Source organism: Plecotus auritus, assembly GCF_963455305.1.
Source record: "Plecotus auritus genome assembly, chromosome: 3".
Lineage (NCBI taxonomy): Eukaryota > Metazoa > Chordata > Mammalia > Chiroptera > Vespertilionidae > Plecotus > Plecotus auritus.
Window position 1 is genome coordinate 40,869,998 of NC_137772.1, and position 15,442 is coordinate 40,885,439.

The 15,442-nt window shown below is 39.0% G+C and overlaps 1 protein-coding gene across 4 annotated transcripts in view; it reads left to right on the forward strand.

Moving 5' to 3' along the window:
- The window catches only part of NALCN (sodium leak channel, non-selective), a 314,423-nt gene that overhangs the window by 7,756 nt on the left and 291,225 nt on the right, over positions 1 to 15,442 (forward strand). For all 4 annotated transcript variants that reach the window (XM_080660974.1, XM_080660971.1, XM_080660973.1 and 1 more), the window contains exon 2: positions 11,996 to 12,142. In XM_080660974.1, the coding sequence (XP_080517100.1) occupies positions 12,035 to 12,142 (108 nt within the window). In that variant the 5' untranslated portion in view covers positions 11,996 to 12,034. The remainder of the gene's footprint in view (positions 1 to 11,995; positions 12,143 to 15,442) is intronic.

The following is a 15,442-nucleotide window of genomic DNA, read 5'->3' on the forward strand; positions in this document are numbered from 1 at the left end:
TATCTATGAGTCTGTTTCCATTTTGTTTGTTTATTTTGTTAGATTCCACATATAAGTGAAATCATGTGGTATTTGTCTTTGTCTTACTTATTTCGCTTAGCATAATACTATCTAGGTCATGGAAACTACTATTTTAAACCACTTGCCTTCTTTGGCCAAACTTTATGGATTCATATTACAAAATTAAACAACCACACATACACAGAAAATAGATAACTCCTTTCAATTTTCTATACAATTTAAGTAGAGTATGGAGAAGTTTTGAAAACCACTATTTGAAACCATTCACCTTCTTTGTCCAACCTTTGCAAACTTATTACAAGATGAACTATCCACAATAAAAATAGATGATCTCCTTTTCTGATTTCCATAATCTTTAAATGATAGTAGCCACTTATCAAAATAAAATGTCTTTCACTGAAAATCATCGAAGGCTCTGACTTTGGGTGGGAGAGCCTTTTGGGGACTACTCTGAGATTAGGAAACTTGACCTTACAAAATCATATGATCAACCTGTGGTAATTTTTAACTCTGACATTTTTCTTAAAAATTTTTTTAAACCTACACTGTACCCAGAATAACTCACAAAATTAAAAATGCATAATGTCCCTTTTAAAAGTGAAAGACAAGGACTTGTTAAATGGATTTACTGAATTTTCTGAGTAAAGACTGGAGAGAGGTTGCTCAGCCTACATGTGCAAACTGATCGTTTCAATTTGTAATCAATACTACAGTAATTTAGGTGACACAAATACAACTTCATTCCCTGTCCTACTGCTTGGATGCTTTAGTTTGGCATGCAGGGTGCAACAACAAAGAGATATCGCGTCATCATAGTATATCCTGAATTCCTTTAGCAAATACAATAAATTTTAAAGGTCAAAGAAAGCCAAAACCGGTTTGGCTCAGTGGATAGAGCGTCGGCCTGCGGACTGAAGGGTCCCGGGTTCGATTCCGGTCAAGGGCATGTACCTTGGTTGTGGGCACATCCCCAGTGGGAGGTGTGCAGGAGGCAGCTGATCGATGTTTCTCTCTCATCGGTGTTTCTAGCTCTCTATCCCTCTCCCTTCCTCTCTGTAAAAATATCAATAAAATATATATTTAAAAAAAATAAAATAAAGGTCAAAGAAAAATCAGTCTTCACAGTTAAAAAAAAAAAGATGAAACAGAACAGAATCCTTGGCAAAGTAATGACACTGTTTTAAGGTATTTGTAGAAAGAACTGGAAAAAAATAATGTGCTTCTTTTTGGGGATTTAGTAAGTAGACTCAATATAAAAAGCAGATAACTATTTTCTGTTTTTAGTCAGTGTGTTGACAAAATGAAGAGGGAAAAGAAGAGACTGTGTTTGGCGATGGTCTTTTGAAATGTTTGGCTTCCTTTGTTCAGTAGCCCATCTTGGGTGGCCCTTGAAGACCTGCTGAGACTGGACCATGCATGTAAGAGTTTTTGCAGGGCTACATCCTGATTTAGTAAGGGCCAAGACATAGATGAAGCACCCAGATGAAAAGTGCATTTGGAGGCAGAGTCCAGGGAGATGGTTGCTGTGACCCTAGGTGTCAAAATTTCAGTGGAGTCTTAGTTCTCTTGCTAAAGTGATCTGTTCCGCTACATCATTGGGCAGATATGGAACCTGGGTTGTTTTAAGAGAGTAAACAACTCAGCTGCCTGCCTTTCTCCAAGCAGAAGCCTGATTAGAAAGAAGGAAAGATGCATTTAGCCCCTGAGAGCTCATGTACAAAGGGGAGTGATGAGAGGCTTGCATGGAAGTGGCTTAAAAGGACTGGCATTGTAGTTCTAGGGGCAGCCATGATGTAATTTAATTTCACTATTTAGATTTGGGAGAGGCAAGAATTGGAGACTGCTTGCCTTTGATCTCTGGGAAAAAAGACTCTATTCACAAAGGCATGGAAAGGTCAGATTGAAAGACTTGGACAACCCTGGCCTGTGTGGCTCAGTTGATTGAACATCATCCCAAGCAGAGAGGTCATTGCTTTGATTCCCAGTCAAGGCACATGCCAGGATTGTGGGCTCGATCCCCATTAGGGGGAATGCAGGAGGTAGTAGATTGATGTTACTCTCTCTCATCGATCTTTCTCTTTCTCCCTCTCCCTTCTTCTCTCTCTAAAACATCAATAAAAATATATATTTAAAAATAAAAGATGATTCTTTTAAAATAAAAAGGAAAGACAGCTGAATAGCAAGGGGGTAAAGATCAGCAAGTGACCTCAGGCAGGGCATCTACCTTCTCTAAACCTCAGTTTTACCTGTGAAATAGGAATAATAGGAAACCAGTCCCACTGGGGATGGCAAAAGAGTACATAATTCACTCAAACATCAGTCTCACACATCATAAACCCTCAGCAAATGCTAGATATGATTTGTTTAAACTTAACAATTATTTTCATATTTTACTTATTTCAAAGAATTACAAAATGAAATTTTCATTTTTGTACAGCATTTTAATTTTACAAAAGTTCTTGAGGTTCAAAAGTAAGAATCAAATTCTCCACACCGTCTCTCCCTTGCTACCCTATTTATTTTCTCCCAACAAAACAGACTCACTGGGTTCTAAACTTTCTTTCAGCTCATGTGGATCTGGGCAAGGTTGCCTCAGACTTTTAATCTATACATTGGGGATAATACTAAAAAATTTCAGAGATGTGTGAAGGCCTTGGAATAGAGCCTGGCCCAGAGCCAGCTTTCAATAAATGTTTATCATCTTGCAAGTGAAAAAAAATATGTAATGTTTAAGCTTAATTCTCTTCTAAAATTATATACAGTAGTTCATGGACCATCACCCTAACTCTGTGGTCGGCAAACTGCGGCTCGTGAGCCACATGCGGCTCTTTGGCCCCTTGAGTGTGGCTCTTCCACAAAATACCACGGCCTGGGCGAGTCTATTTTGAAGAAGTGGCATTAGAAGTTTAAGTTTAAAAAAATTGGCTCTCAAAAGAAATTTCAATCGTTGTACTGTTGATATTTGGCTCTGTTGACTAATGAGTTTGCCGACCACTGCCCTACCCTAAGAATTGATAAAAGCATAAAATTAGGAACAGCTTCAAGAGTGTGATAAATTTTATCACTGAAAGTCTTTTGGGTTGCAATCTAATGCAAACTTTCAGACAGTTCAGAAGTACTTTTTGTAAACTTCATGATGTGTAGTCATTCTCTTTGAGAATAGATCTAGAAAAGAGCTTACCACCTCTCCACATAGCCCAACATGTTACTGCAAACTTTGAGATTAAACAGGTTTTTTTGTTGTTGTTGTTGCATAAATACCTACCACTTACTAAATTCCATTGATAACTTCCATTTAGTCAGGATTCTCCTTGCTGGGATAACAAACACTACAAGACAAAATCACCCCAATTGATTATGTTCTGAACTTGGATTATTAGTATGACAGGATTTCTCTCAACAAAACCCTTCTTTCTGCTCTAGTACATTCTCTGCAAAAATATACAATTTTTTACCCATGTATCATAAGTGGAATTATTTTCTAGTTTTCGCATTCTCAGCATATTCAGTCAAGAATTTCTGAGACTAAGCCCTAGCTGGTTTGGCTCAGTGGATAGAATGTCAGCCTGTGGACCCCAGGTTCGATTCTGGTCAAGGGCGAGTACCTCAGTTGCAAGCTGTTCCCCATCCTGGTCCCTGGTCAGGCGCATGCAGGAGGCAACCAATTGATGTATTTCTCTCACATCAATATTTCTCTCTGTCTTTCCCTCTCTCTTTCACTCTCTCTAAAAATCAATGAAAAAATATCATCAGGTGAGGATAAAAAAAAAAAGAAAAAGAATTTCTGAGACTAACACTAACTCTAGGAAACTAAGAAATCTGTCATATTTAAGAAATAAAGACAACTTTCTATTTGCTTGTTAATAAGATCATCAGATTGGAGTTAAATGCCTTTTTCTCATTTTTCCCCTAAAATTCAGAGTAAAGCTAATAAAAGCATAATAGAATATTTTTAGGACTCACCTTCAAGGAAAAAGGCTGGATGAATGAATAATGACTTCAAAAACCTGAAAGTGACATTTAAATAGATTTGATGTGAAGTTTGATCATTTCTTGCCAAAAAAGAAAAAAAGAAGAAGAAGAAAAAAATAGACACATTTTTACAAATGTGTGACTGGAAAAACTACAAATGAATCACATAGTAAAAATTCAGATTTTAGAAATAAAAAATGTCTGTACCATTTTCACAACAACAATTGATGCCAAGAGAATTTCTAATCACCAGGTTGAATAAGAATATAGTGAAAAAGTTTTCTTTTTATTATTTGTCTATTTTATAATATAAGGAAATTTTAATTTAATAATTCCATACACCACTTGTCTTGGTTCACGTCCTCTCTCATATCTATGTCTAAATTTCCTCATCTGCGGAACATTTCTAAGAATTGAGTGACATGATGTATGATATGCTTAAAATAGGCCTGGCACAAGATGAGCTCTCAGTAAACATTTTAATAATTTTTATCTTTATTGTTGAAAGTATTACAGATGTCCCTTTGGTGTGTTTTCCTATTGACCCCTGTCCCCTGCACCCACCCCTCCCAGGCCTTCACCACACTATTGTCTGTGTCCATGGGCTATGCATATCTATATATATAAAAGCCTAAGCAACCAGCTGACTGGTCAGTAGCTATGACGCACAATGACCACCAGGGGGCAGATGCTCAACACAGGAGCTGCCAAGTGAGAGCAACTTTGCAGAGTGCCCTCTTGGGACCCCTTGGGAGATGTTGGACTGCCGGTTTCAGCTCAATCCCCGCAGGCCAGGCTGAGGGACCCCACCTGCTGGAGGGACCCCTGCTCACTCCACAGATGCCCTTCAAGCCCTGGCGCCACCCCAGGTGCAGCCGGCCAGGGAGGGACCATGGGAGGTTGCCTCCAGGGGGTGTCGGGCTCATCTCGCCCTGTCCCATCCCTCTGGCCACCTTCTAATTAATTTCCTTTCAATGTGCACAAATTCGTGCACCAGGCCTCTAATATGTATATAAGTTCCCTGGTTACTCTCTCCCCACCCACCCCCACTGAAGTTGGTCAGTCTGTTCTATGCTTCTATGTCTCTGGATCTATTTTGTTCATTAGATTTCACATATGAGTGAGATCATGTGATACTTAACTTTCTCTAACTGGCTTGTTTCACTTAGCATAATACACTCCAGGTCCCTCCATGCTGTTTCAAATGGTAAGAGTTCCTTCTTTTTTACAGACGAGTAGTATTCCATTATGTAAATGTACCACAGCTTTTTTATCCACTCATTTGCTGATGGGCACTTGGGCTGTTTCCAAATCTTAGCTATTGTAAGTTGTGCTGCTGTTATGAACAGGGGTGCATATATTCTTTCTGATTGATGTTTCGGATTTCTTAAACATTTTTGTTGGACAAATCTGTTTTTACATGGTAGTCAACAGAATTTGGGAGGATATCAACTGATGAGCTCACTATTTTACTATGGGAACTAACTTATTTTACAAAATTATTTCATCCCCTTTTTGTGAGATTTGTGGTAGGTCTCTCTCTCTCTCTGTTTGAGGATTATTTTCCTTTTTATAACATAATTGGTTTAGTGAATATTTATTCAGTTTTACAACAGATTCTATCTTTAACACTTTCCTTTAAATGGTTTTGATTATTAACATCAAAGGCAACTAATGGGTACCACTAAACAGGAGACACTGAGGTTGCTGGAGTCCAGCATGGGTTGTAGAGGCTGGGAGAAGTGAGCTCATGGAAGGAGGTACAGAATGATGAGAGAGTGTGGGACATGGTTTTCAGTGCCCTTACCAGGGAACCAAGGTGATCTGGGCTTGAAGAATGATGGGAGTTTCAGCCATTCATAAGATGGGATGAAAGTTTTCATTCTTTTTAGATAAAGGCTTGAAAGTGAAGTTGCTGGGCTGTATAATAGTTCTGTTTTTTTTTTTTTAATTTATCTTTATTGTTGAAAGTATTACTGATGTCCCCCTACCCCCCCACCATTGTCCCCCTACACCCCGCTCCTGCCTCCCCAGGCTTTCACTTCCCTATTGTCTGTGTTCATTGGTTATGCATATAAATTCTTTGGTTAATCTAATTCCTTCCCCCTTTCCCCTTCCCTCTGAGATTCTTCAGACTGTTCCATGTTTCCTTATCTCTGGATCTATTGTTTCTCTCTCTCTCTCTCTCTCCCCTCCCCTCCCTTCCTTCCACTCTTTCTAAAAATCAATGCCAAAAAAATCCTTGGTTGAGGATTAACAAAAAATTTTAAAAAATTGATCATTCTATTTTTAACTTTTTGAGGGACCCCAGTGTTGTTTTCCATAGTGGCTGTACCCTTTTACTGGTAAAGGCCTCAGAGTTTTGCACATAAGTGACCAGAAGAACAGTGGTTGATTTTGATGTGTTGTCAGTTGTAGTGACACCTAATGCTTAAAAATAAATCACTGACTTACGTATTCTGTGGGGGCTTTTTAGCATCAAATAGATGCTATGACTCTACTAGAGAGGTATGTTTCTCTTGTTTACACTTTTATTCCCAAACTTTAAATCTTTCAGTTAAACAAATCACACACACAAACAGAACACTTCATGAGTTAAGTAAGGGACTAGGAAGGACTGATGGGGGACTGACAGCAGACAACAAAGAGGGCACAGCTGGAAGAAAGGAGCAGAAGTGGTTGAGAAAGGTTGGAGGATGGTGGGTAATGGTATGTTTCGCCAGTTCAAGTAGAGCATGTGGGTATAGGTATGAAAGGAAGTGCAACTAAACTCAGTGGGATTGTGTCCTTGAAACATCAGGTTAAGTAAAGCAGGCAGTTTGTAAGTTCTACAGATGCCTTTGCTGTTCCATGTTGTGTACCCAGCATATATCCCAGTGTCTGATACCATATGGATGCATATATTTCCTGTGCAAATGAATGAGTGAATGAATGAGAAAAAGAGGATAAGCTGAAGATTTTCTGGAGAGACCATATCAGTGTGTTGGGAAGTTGATTTCTGATAAGAAGGACAGGATATATTTAAATGGTTGATATTTGTGGCAGTCCAGATCTGGGGTCCCATGGCTTAGGAAGGGCTCTAGCAATGGGGATAAAGTGAAAGGGGCCTTGTACACCAATGGAATGAGGAATGACAAAAGAAATCACCAGTGAAAATCTGTGAAAAGATTATCCATGCAGTCCTTCTGCAGATGTGGGACCTGCATGTGGGTCCTGAGAAGCTCAGGGCGGTTGGATCTGGGAATTGAGACTGATATCAAGTTGGCCTGTTGATTTTTAAGTGGTGATGGTGTTGATATGGCCTATATCTAAGGGAGAAACAGCATAGATACATGATTCAGTAACAGTAGCTAGACACCAACAGATGATGATGGAAACTATAAGAGCAGATGCTCATTTAAGAGGTTGAGTATAGAGAACAGACACATGGGACAGTAAGTAAGGGACATGCTGTAAACCGTAATTTAGAAGACAGAAGATTCAAAACAGTTTCATGCAAACCCAAGAGGCTTACAAGGAGCAGAAATGACCTATAGTGTTGCAACACCTCACAGTTAAAGAAAACTGAATTTATTAGCTTTAATTTGGTCAAGAGAGAGCTGGAATGACCTAAGGAAAATATAGAGCTATCAAAGAATATAAAGCTGGATTTTAACCACTTCAAATAAAACAAATGAACCAAAGTACCTTTTCTGTCTGAGCAAAAGATTTATCAACTAACATATTGTAACTGTGTAGCCTCCTCATACTATTGAATATTTAAATACCAACTACTTTTAATAAGTGTGAAAAATCTACTGGAAGCCATATATTTTTGAATTTAATACAGTGCTTTATAAAAGACACTTCTGCAAACAGAAAAAATATTAGATTATAAATACATAATGGTGATAAGGCTAAGATACACAGAAGCAATTTCCTATCAAAATAATAAGCTTACCTAGGATACTTAAATATGCCTGCTGTTCTTTATCAGGGAATAACAGGTTTGCTGCACTCAGATATATTGATTCAACATAAATAAATGTGAAAAACAATATTTATGTATGTAATGGAAAATTATTACAATCTATTGCCTCAAATTAATCTTGGAGTCTTTATATGTCTGCAACTTGAGTTTATTTTGCTACTTGCATGCTTTACATAATATTTAATATTATTAAATTGGTCAAAATGTCAGTGATTCAGGAGCTAGTTGTTGAGTTTTAATATATGTGTGGATTAAACAGGTTCCAGCAGAGTTTGGACAGATAGTTCAGATAGTTTTCTTGGTCAGTTTGAGTTGGTGGCACTTTTGCAGTAGGTAAAATGAGGTAAAAGTGGGTGACAACTAACGTCACTCATTATAGTTACATTATTTTGGTGGGTCAAATAATAGCCAACATGGAGATTAAAAAAAAAAAGAATTCTGGATAAACAAATATATAATCATTTGTTTTGCTTTGGATGAGGTATTTATAATAAAAGTGCATGGCATTCATATGCAAAGGTGTCACATTTATGAATAAAATATTTTTTCAGATGCAATTTAGGGCCAAGTCATAAGAACAGTAAATGGCCATTCATAAGTCTCCACTGACTCAGTGAAAGTGATATTAAAGCTAGTAGCTAGGTCTATAAAATTTTCTTGTATCACTTTTGAACAACACTGTGAAGCCACTCTTAATCTCATCCTCTGCATTGTATAATCTTGAAGGATTTCTAAAAGATTCTGTATTCAGTTTTGGGTACATAAGAGACTGTCATTCAAGAAGCATCTTAAATTGAGGCCACCAGATGCTTCCCCCCCACAGTAAATCAGAGAACAAGCATAATTTGAATATTTTGCATACATTTACATATTGATGTCAAGTGTCCCTAACTCCAATTATGTAAAATAAAATTAATTAGTGCAGTATACTACAAAGTTCATATTTAAACCCAATATTCAGGACAAGACAACCTGGAAATACCTAGCACATCTTAAAACAAATTAGTTTGGTTTCTTCTGGGAATAGGAGGGTTAGGCACATATACCTACCTAGGTGCATCTAGGAGAACATAGATGTAGAGGTAGGTGCTCAAACATGGGGACTCAGATTCAACATCCATTTGTCCTGAGCTTCTGTGTTCTCCTTCCCAATGAAAATTGCAGTTGCACATACCTTAAACACATTGCTTCCATCTTCTGCTCCCTCTGGGATTGAATGGCACTCATTATCCTTGGTTTCGGTTCTTTCTCTAGCTCCAAGCAGCAGCAGATAAAAGAGCCAGTGCACCTGCCTAGTGTTAAAACTATTGCATTTTCTTGACATGGCATCTTCACCACTGCGAGCTGCCCGGAGGCCCTAATCCCTCCCTTATCTTTTAGAACTTCTCCTGATCAGTGCTCAACATCAGTGTGGTCAAGGATAAACACCTTAAGTTTTTTAACCAAATAGAGCTTCTTTTAAATTTCAAGTTTGCCTGGGTGGCCTTGGTCAAGTTATTAGCTGCCCCAAGACTGGAGTTTCCAGTGCTTTCATAAAAAGACTAGATGTTTCCTTTCTTCCATTAGTTGTAAAGAATAAATAAAATATTATGCAAAGAGCCCCAAACATAGTATATATCCAAAATACATTCACTCCACTTCTTCCTCTAAGACTCATTCCAGCTGTCAATCAAATAAGAAATCTCTCTGTGGATACACAGGGTCATCAGGCACCACCTGCCTTTACAACATCTCTTGCACTTACTTGCTTTTGTGTCCTGAAAGCAGGACATACACTAGGCCTCCGTTCAGCAGCTGCTGGATGGAGGGTGGTAGTAATGGCTAAAGGAAGGTGACATACTATAGCAAGATGTAGATGACTCAGAATAGTGGAAATTTATGTGCAAGCAAGCATCTCATTTCCCTCTTCAGTGTAATCTGGGTTTACATTAGAGTAGCTGAAGGAATTGATATAATACAATTCATAAAAGAAAAAAACAACTCCATTTACAGTAATTTCTGCCCCATGCTCTCTGGCTCACATCCATTATGGCAAGGCACAATAAGAAGATCAACTTGGGGCTGTCATTGGAAACAGATGTCTGTGAGTGTCACATTAAATTAACCCGAGGGAAAATCCTGGGAACATCTGAGTATTTCATCTGCATTGGCAAGACGATCTTTAAGTGGAGGCAGCTTTAGGTGTATGAACATAGACCTCAAAAAATTTCCTACTAATGTGTGTACTCTTAGGGGGAAAGCTATTTAACTCCAGTTCATCTAGACCAGCGGTCTCTAAACTGGCATGCAAACTGTTAGGAAGTACACAAGATGATCTATTGCAGTGGTTCTCAACCTTTCTAATGCTGCGACCCTTTAATACAGTTCCTCATGTTGTGGTGACCCCCAACCATAAAATTATTTTTGTTGCTACTTCATAACTGTAATTTTGCTACTGTTATGAATCGTAATGTAAATATCTGTGTTTTCCGATGGTCTTAGACGACCACTGCTGTAGAGCCTAAGACCATCATAAAACACAGATATTTACATTACGATTCATAACAGTAGCAAAATTACAGTAGTGACCCACAGGTTGAGAACCGCTGCTGTAGAGCCTAAGACCATTGGAAAACACAGATATTTACATTACAGAAAACACAGATTCATAACAGTAGCAAAATTACAATTGTGACCCACAGGTTGAGAACCGCTGCTGTAGAGCCTAAGACCATCGGAAAACACAGTTTTTTACATTACGATTCATTAACAGTAGCAAAATTACAGTTATGAAGTAGCAACGAAAATAATTTTATGGTTGGGGGTCACCACAACATGAGGAACTGTATTAAAGGGTCGGGGCATTAGAAAGGTTGAGAACCACTGATCTATTGAGTAGAGAGAAAAAAATCAAGCTTTTATTCATATTGATTTTTATCTCATTCTTTTAAAATTTCTGTTTGCATATGTTTATTACTAGAGGCCCAGTGCACGAAATTCGTGCACTGGGGGCGGGGGGTGTCCCTCAGTCCAGCCTGCACCCTCTCCAATCTGGGACCCCTCGGAGGATGTCCGACTGCTGGTTTAGGTCACCCCCAACTGCCCTCCCTGCAAGCCTGGTCCTCTCCAACTGCCCTCCCCTGCTGGCCTGATGACCCCCAACTGCCTTCCCCTGCAGACCTGATCTCACCCCCAACTGCCCTCCTCTGCTGGCCAATTGGTTCTGATTGGTCAGTTTCTATGCCAGTCAGCGTCAAAAGCTCCACCTCCTAGGCAGCCATTGGTTCCTCACACTTCACCCAGATTTGGTTCTGCTTGGTCAGTTTCTATGCCAGTCAGCGTCTCTGGGCCTATCAACGGGGCCTGATCAAAAAGGCAGGGCTGATCAGCAGCCCTGGTGGAGGCCTGGAGAGAAATGGAGGTGTGGCTGCTAGCCAGGCCTGGAGAGAAAGAGAGGCAAGTGCTGATCAACAGCTGCCACAGAGGCTATGGATCAGATCCTGCTTCTCTCTTCAGGCCTCTCTCCGGGCCTGATTTGCAGCCCCCTCAGCAGTCCATGCTGGGTCACCACGCCTGCAACTGTAGCAGTCAGTGCTGGGTCACCACGGCAACCCAGCGCTGACTGCAGGACTGACTTCCAGTTGGTTGAGCCTCCAGTCGTTGTGGATGTGACCGACACAGGGTTTTTATATATTAGGATATAGAGTATAATTGAATGAGTGTATAATCAACATATGAGTAGGCATCCATTAGGCACTTTTAAAAAATATATATTTTATTGATTTTTTTACAGAGAGGAAGGGAAAGGGAGAGAGAGTTAGAAACATTGATGAGAGAGAAACATCAATCAGCTGCCTCCTGCACACCCCCTACTGGGGATGTGCCCGCAGCCAAGGTACATGCCCTTGACCGGAATTGAACCTGAGACCCTTGAGTCCACGTGTCGCCGCTCTATCCACTGAGCCAAACTGGTTAGGGCTAGGCACTTGTTTTTTTTAGTGATCGAGGTAAAGATGGTTTAGGTCACTAACACAACTCTCTTTCTTTTCTCAGTCTGCCATTTTGTACGCCCTCACCAGAGCTGACTTCAGCATGCTCAAAAGGAAACAGAGCTCCAGGGTGGAGGCCCAGCCGGTTACTGACTTTGGTCCTGATGAATCTTTGTCAGACAACGCTGACATACTCTGGATTAACAAGCCAGTAAGTTTCTTTTTTGAAGTATGGAGTAGCACATGCTGATTTAAAGGAAATTTGATTCATATATTCAAAAATCATGTACCTTTGGCTTTGAAATGTGTGTTTGAGCTGCAGTCGACTATGGATGAGTCTGGGAGTCTGGAAGATAAAAAAAAATGAGATGAAATAACGAGGTTCCTCTCTGAGTTACTCACATAGGAAGGTATGTGAGTACCTCTCCTCTCTTCCTCTGTGCGTGCTGTCCTGTCCTCACAGTTAGCCAGTGTAGAGATAATACCACTTCACAGGCTGATCCAAAGCTGACGTCTCACATGAGTGACCTCTTCTACCAAACTTTCATTACTTATAGTTCTCAACGTGCATGAATCTGTGAGGAGATAATCAAATGTTTGGAATTAAAGGTCTCCTTCTGAGTTGCAAGTTTTGAGTAAAAGTAAAGGTTAATTAGATAGTGCATAGTATCTATGAAGAACTTTGTCATCTTCTCTGTCTAGTTAAGCTGGTGGGAACTTGAGGGAGAGATCTGCTATACCAAGTATCATTGTGTATTAGACAGGCTAGCAGCCAGAGCTAAGGTGGAATGGCACATCCATGGGTCTTGGAAACTGAGCTCTACAAGCCAGGATAGGATCAGCTTCATTATGTGTCAGAAATTATGCTGGGCTCAGCGGATGCAAAAATGGAAACAACACAGTTCTGACTCACTACTTGGCAGTCTGATATGCATAACATATATGTTACCTATATACAATACACATTTATACTTATGTACAAATATAAAATAGGATAAGTGGAAGCTGAAGTAAGGAAGTAAATTGTTACTCTCTCAGTACTTGCCTGTCCCTTGAACATGATCAAGATCATCAGCCATGGTCTCCCTGACCTTTCTAGTCTTTCTTCATCTAACTTACCCCCCAGACCTCTTCCCCAGCCTGCTCAATTTCCTCCCATGTTTTCATTTATGTTCACATAACCCATCTGCTTTATGATCATTGAAACATCCTTATTATCCGCATTGCAAATAAAATGCCTTAATTTATATTCAAGGCTCTTTGTATTCTGCCTCCAACTTGTCCAGCAGCTGCCCTTTCTTAGATAGATACCCTGTCCACTTGAGCCACATCAGTGACTTCCTGAAATCTCAGTTTCCTGCCCAGAGGCCCTTTCCTTGCAACTCTGACTAGTCAAGTCCCCCTCGTTCATGAAAGCCATCTCAGATGTCACCTGTGCCCTATCCATTCTGAAAAGTTCCTCATTTGACCTCCATCACAGACAGAATGAACCTCTTTCTGTTCCACTAATTTTATATTTTTATATAAGTATAAATTTATATTGTGTATAAATAAAATATATATGTTATGCACATCAGACTGCAAAGTAGTGATGAGTCAGAATCCTCTTATTTCCATTTTTTGTCCTCTGCATAATTTCTGACACATAGTAAGTCTTCTATTCGTGTTGAAATAATTGAACAGAATAGAGATTAGTGTCCACCACATACAGAGCTTTCTGAGAACTTCTAACAAAGGTAGTATTATAGATGTATCCTTGGAAACACTAACTAAAATAATTAATATTTAACTAAAATGCATACTTACTTTAAATTTGAAACAGATTTGTTGTGGAGGAACCCTTCTTTTAGAGCTCTTTTGTGTAATTAGATCCTTTGTGTTGGAGGTCCAGATGGGGCTAAATTCACACACTGATGTTTATTGAAGCAGTTCCAAATTGCATGAAAAGTACATCAATCCTTAAAATAAATTTAATCAGCAGTGACTTATATGGTATGACATTAGTGGCATTACATCTTCATGCAAATATTATAACTGTCAGATTAATATTAAAACCCACTCACCAGCCTACAAGTGTCTGAATCTTTTCAAAGTTCTGACAGTCTTTTCTATTTTTTCATCTTGGGTGCTTGCTAGCTTGCATATATGCAGGACCTACCTACTACACAAAGCAGCTTTTTTTTTTCAAGGGGAATATAATATTAAAGGATTAATAAATAACATTTATATTATATTGAATAATTGTCTACTAATTAATTAAATAGTAATACTATTTGGGTTTGGCATAAAGGTACAACCAATATGTTTTATCTTAGGTATTATTTTTATAATAAAATAGTGTATGTGAGTAATTGTATGTCCTACACATATGCACAGGTATATGCACAAACACACACATGCATACACACATTTACCTTATTTTATTTTTTTTATTTATTAAATTTATTGGGGTACAAGTTTCAAGTGTACAACTCAGTAAAACATCATCTATCGCCCCAACCAAATTCTCTCTGTCTCCATCCCCCTCTCTGCCTACCTCCACCTAGCCCCATCCCACTTTCCCTCTGGCTATCACCACACTGTTGTCTGTGTTTATGTGTTATATTCATATGGCTTTTTGCTTAATCCCTTTACCTTCTTTGATCCAGTCTCCCAGCCCCCTCTCCTCTGACAGCTGTCAGTCTGTTCCATGTATGTATGCCTATGTTTCCACTTTGTTAGTTTATTTTGTTCATTAGATACTATATAAAAGCAAGATAATGTGGTATTTGTCTTTCTCTGACTGACTTATTTTACTTAGCATAATAATCCCTAGGTCCATCCATGCTGTTGCAAAAGATAAGATTTCCTTCTTTTTTACTGCTGCATAGTGTTCCATGGTGTAAATGTACCACAGCTGTTTTATCTGCTCATCTACTGATGGGCACTTGGGCTGTTTCCAGATATTGGCTATTGTAAATAACACTGCATGTACATAGGGTTACATTCATTCTTTTGAACTGGTGTTTTGGATTCCTTCAGATAAATTCCCAGAAGTGGGGTCCCTGGGTGAAAAGCCAGTTCCATTTTTAATTTTTTGAGGAAACTCCATATGGTTTTCCACAGTGGCTGTACCAGTCTACATTCCTGCCAACAATTCATGAAGGTTCTTTTTTCTCCACATCCTCAACAGCACTTGTTGTTTGTTAATTTATTGATGATAGCCATTCTGACAAGTGTGAGGTGATATATCATTATGGTTTTAATTTGCATCTATTTGATGATTAGTGACATTGAGCATTTGTTCATGTCTATTGGCCATCTCTATGTTCCCTTTGGTGAAGTGTCTATTCAGGTCCTTTGCCCATTTTTAATTGGATTGATTGTCTTCCTGGCGTTGAGTTGTATGAGTACTTTAAATATTTTGGATATTAATCCATTATGAGATGTATTATTGGCAAATATGTTTTCCCATACAGTGGGTTCCCTTCTCATTTTATTGATAGTTTCTTTTGCTGTGCAGAAGCTTTTT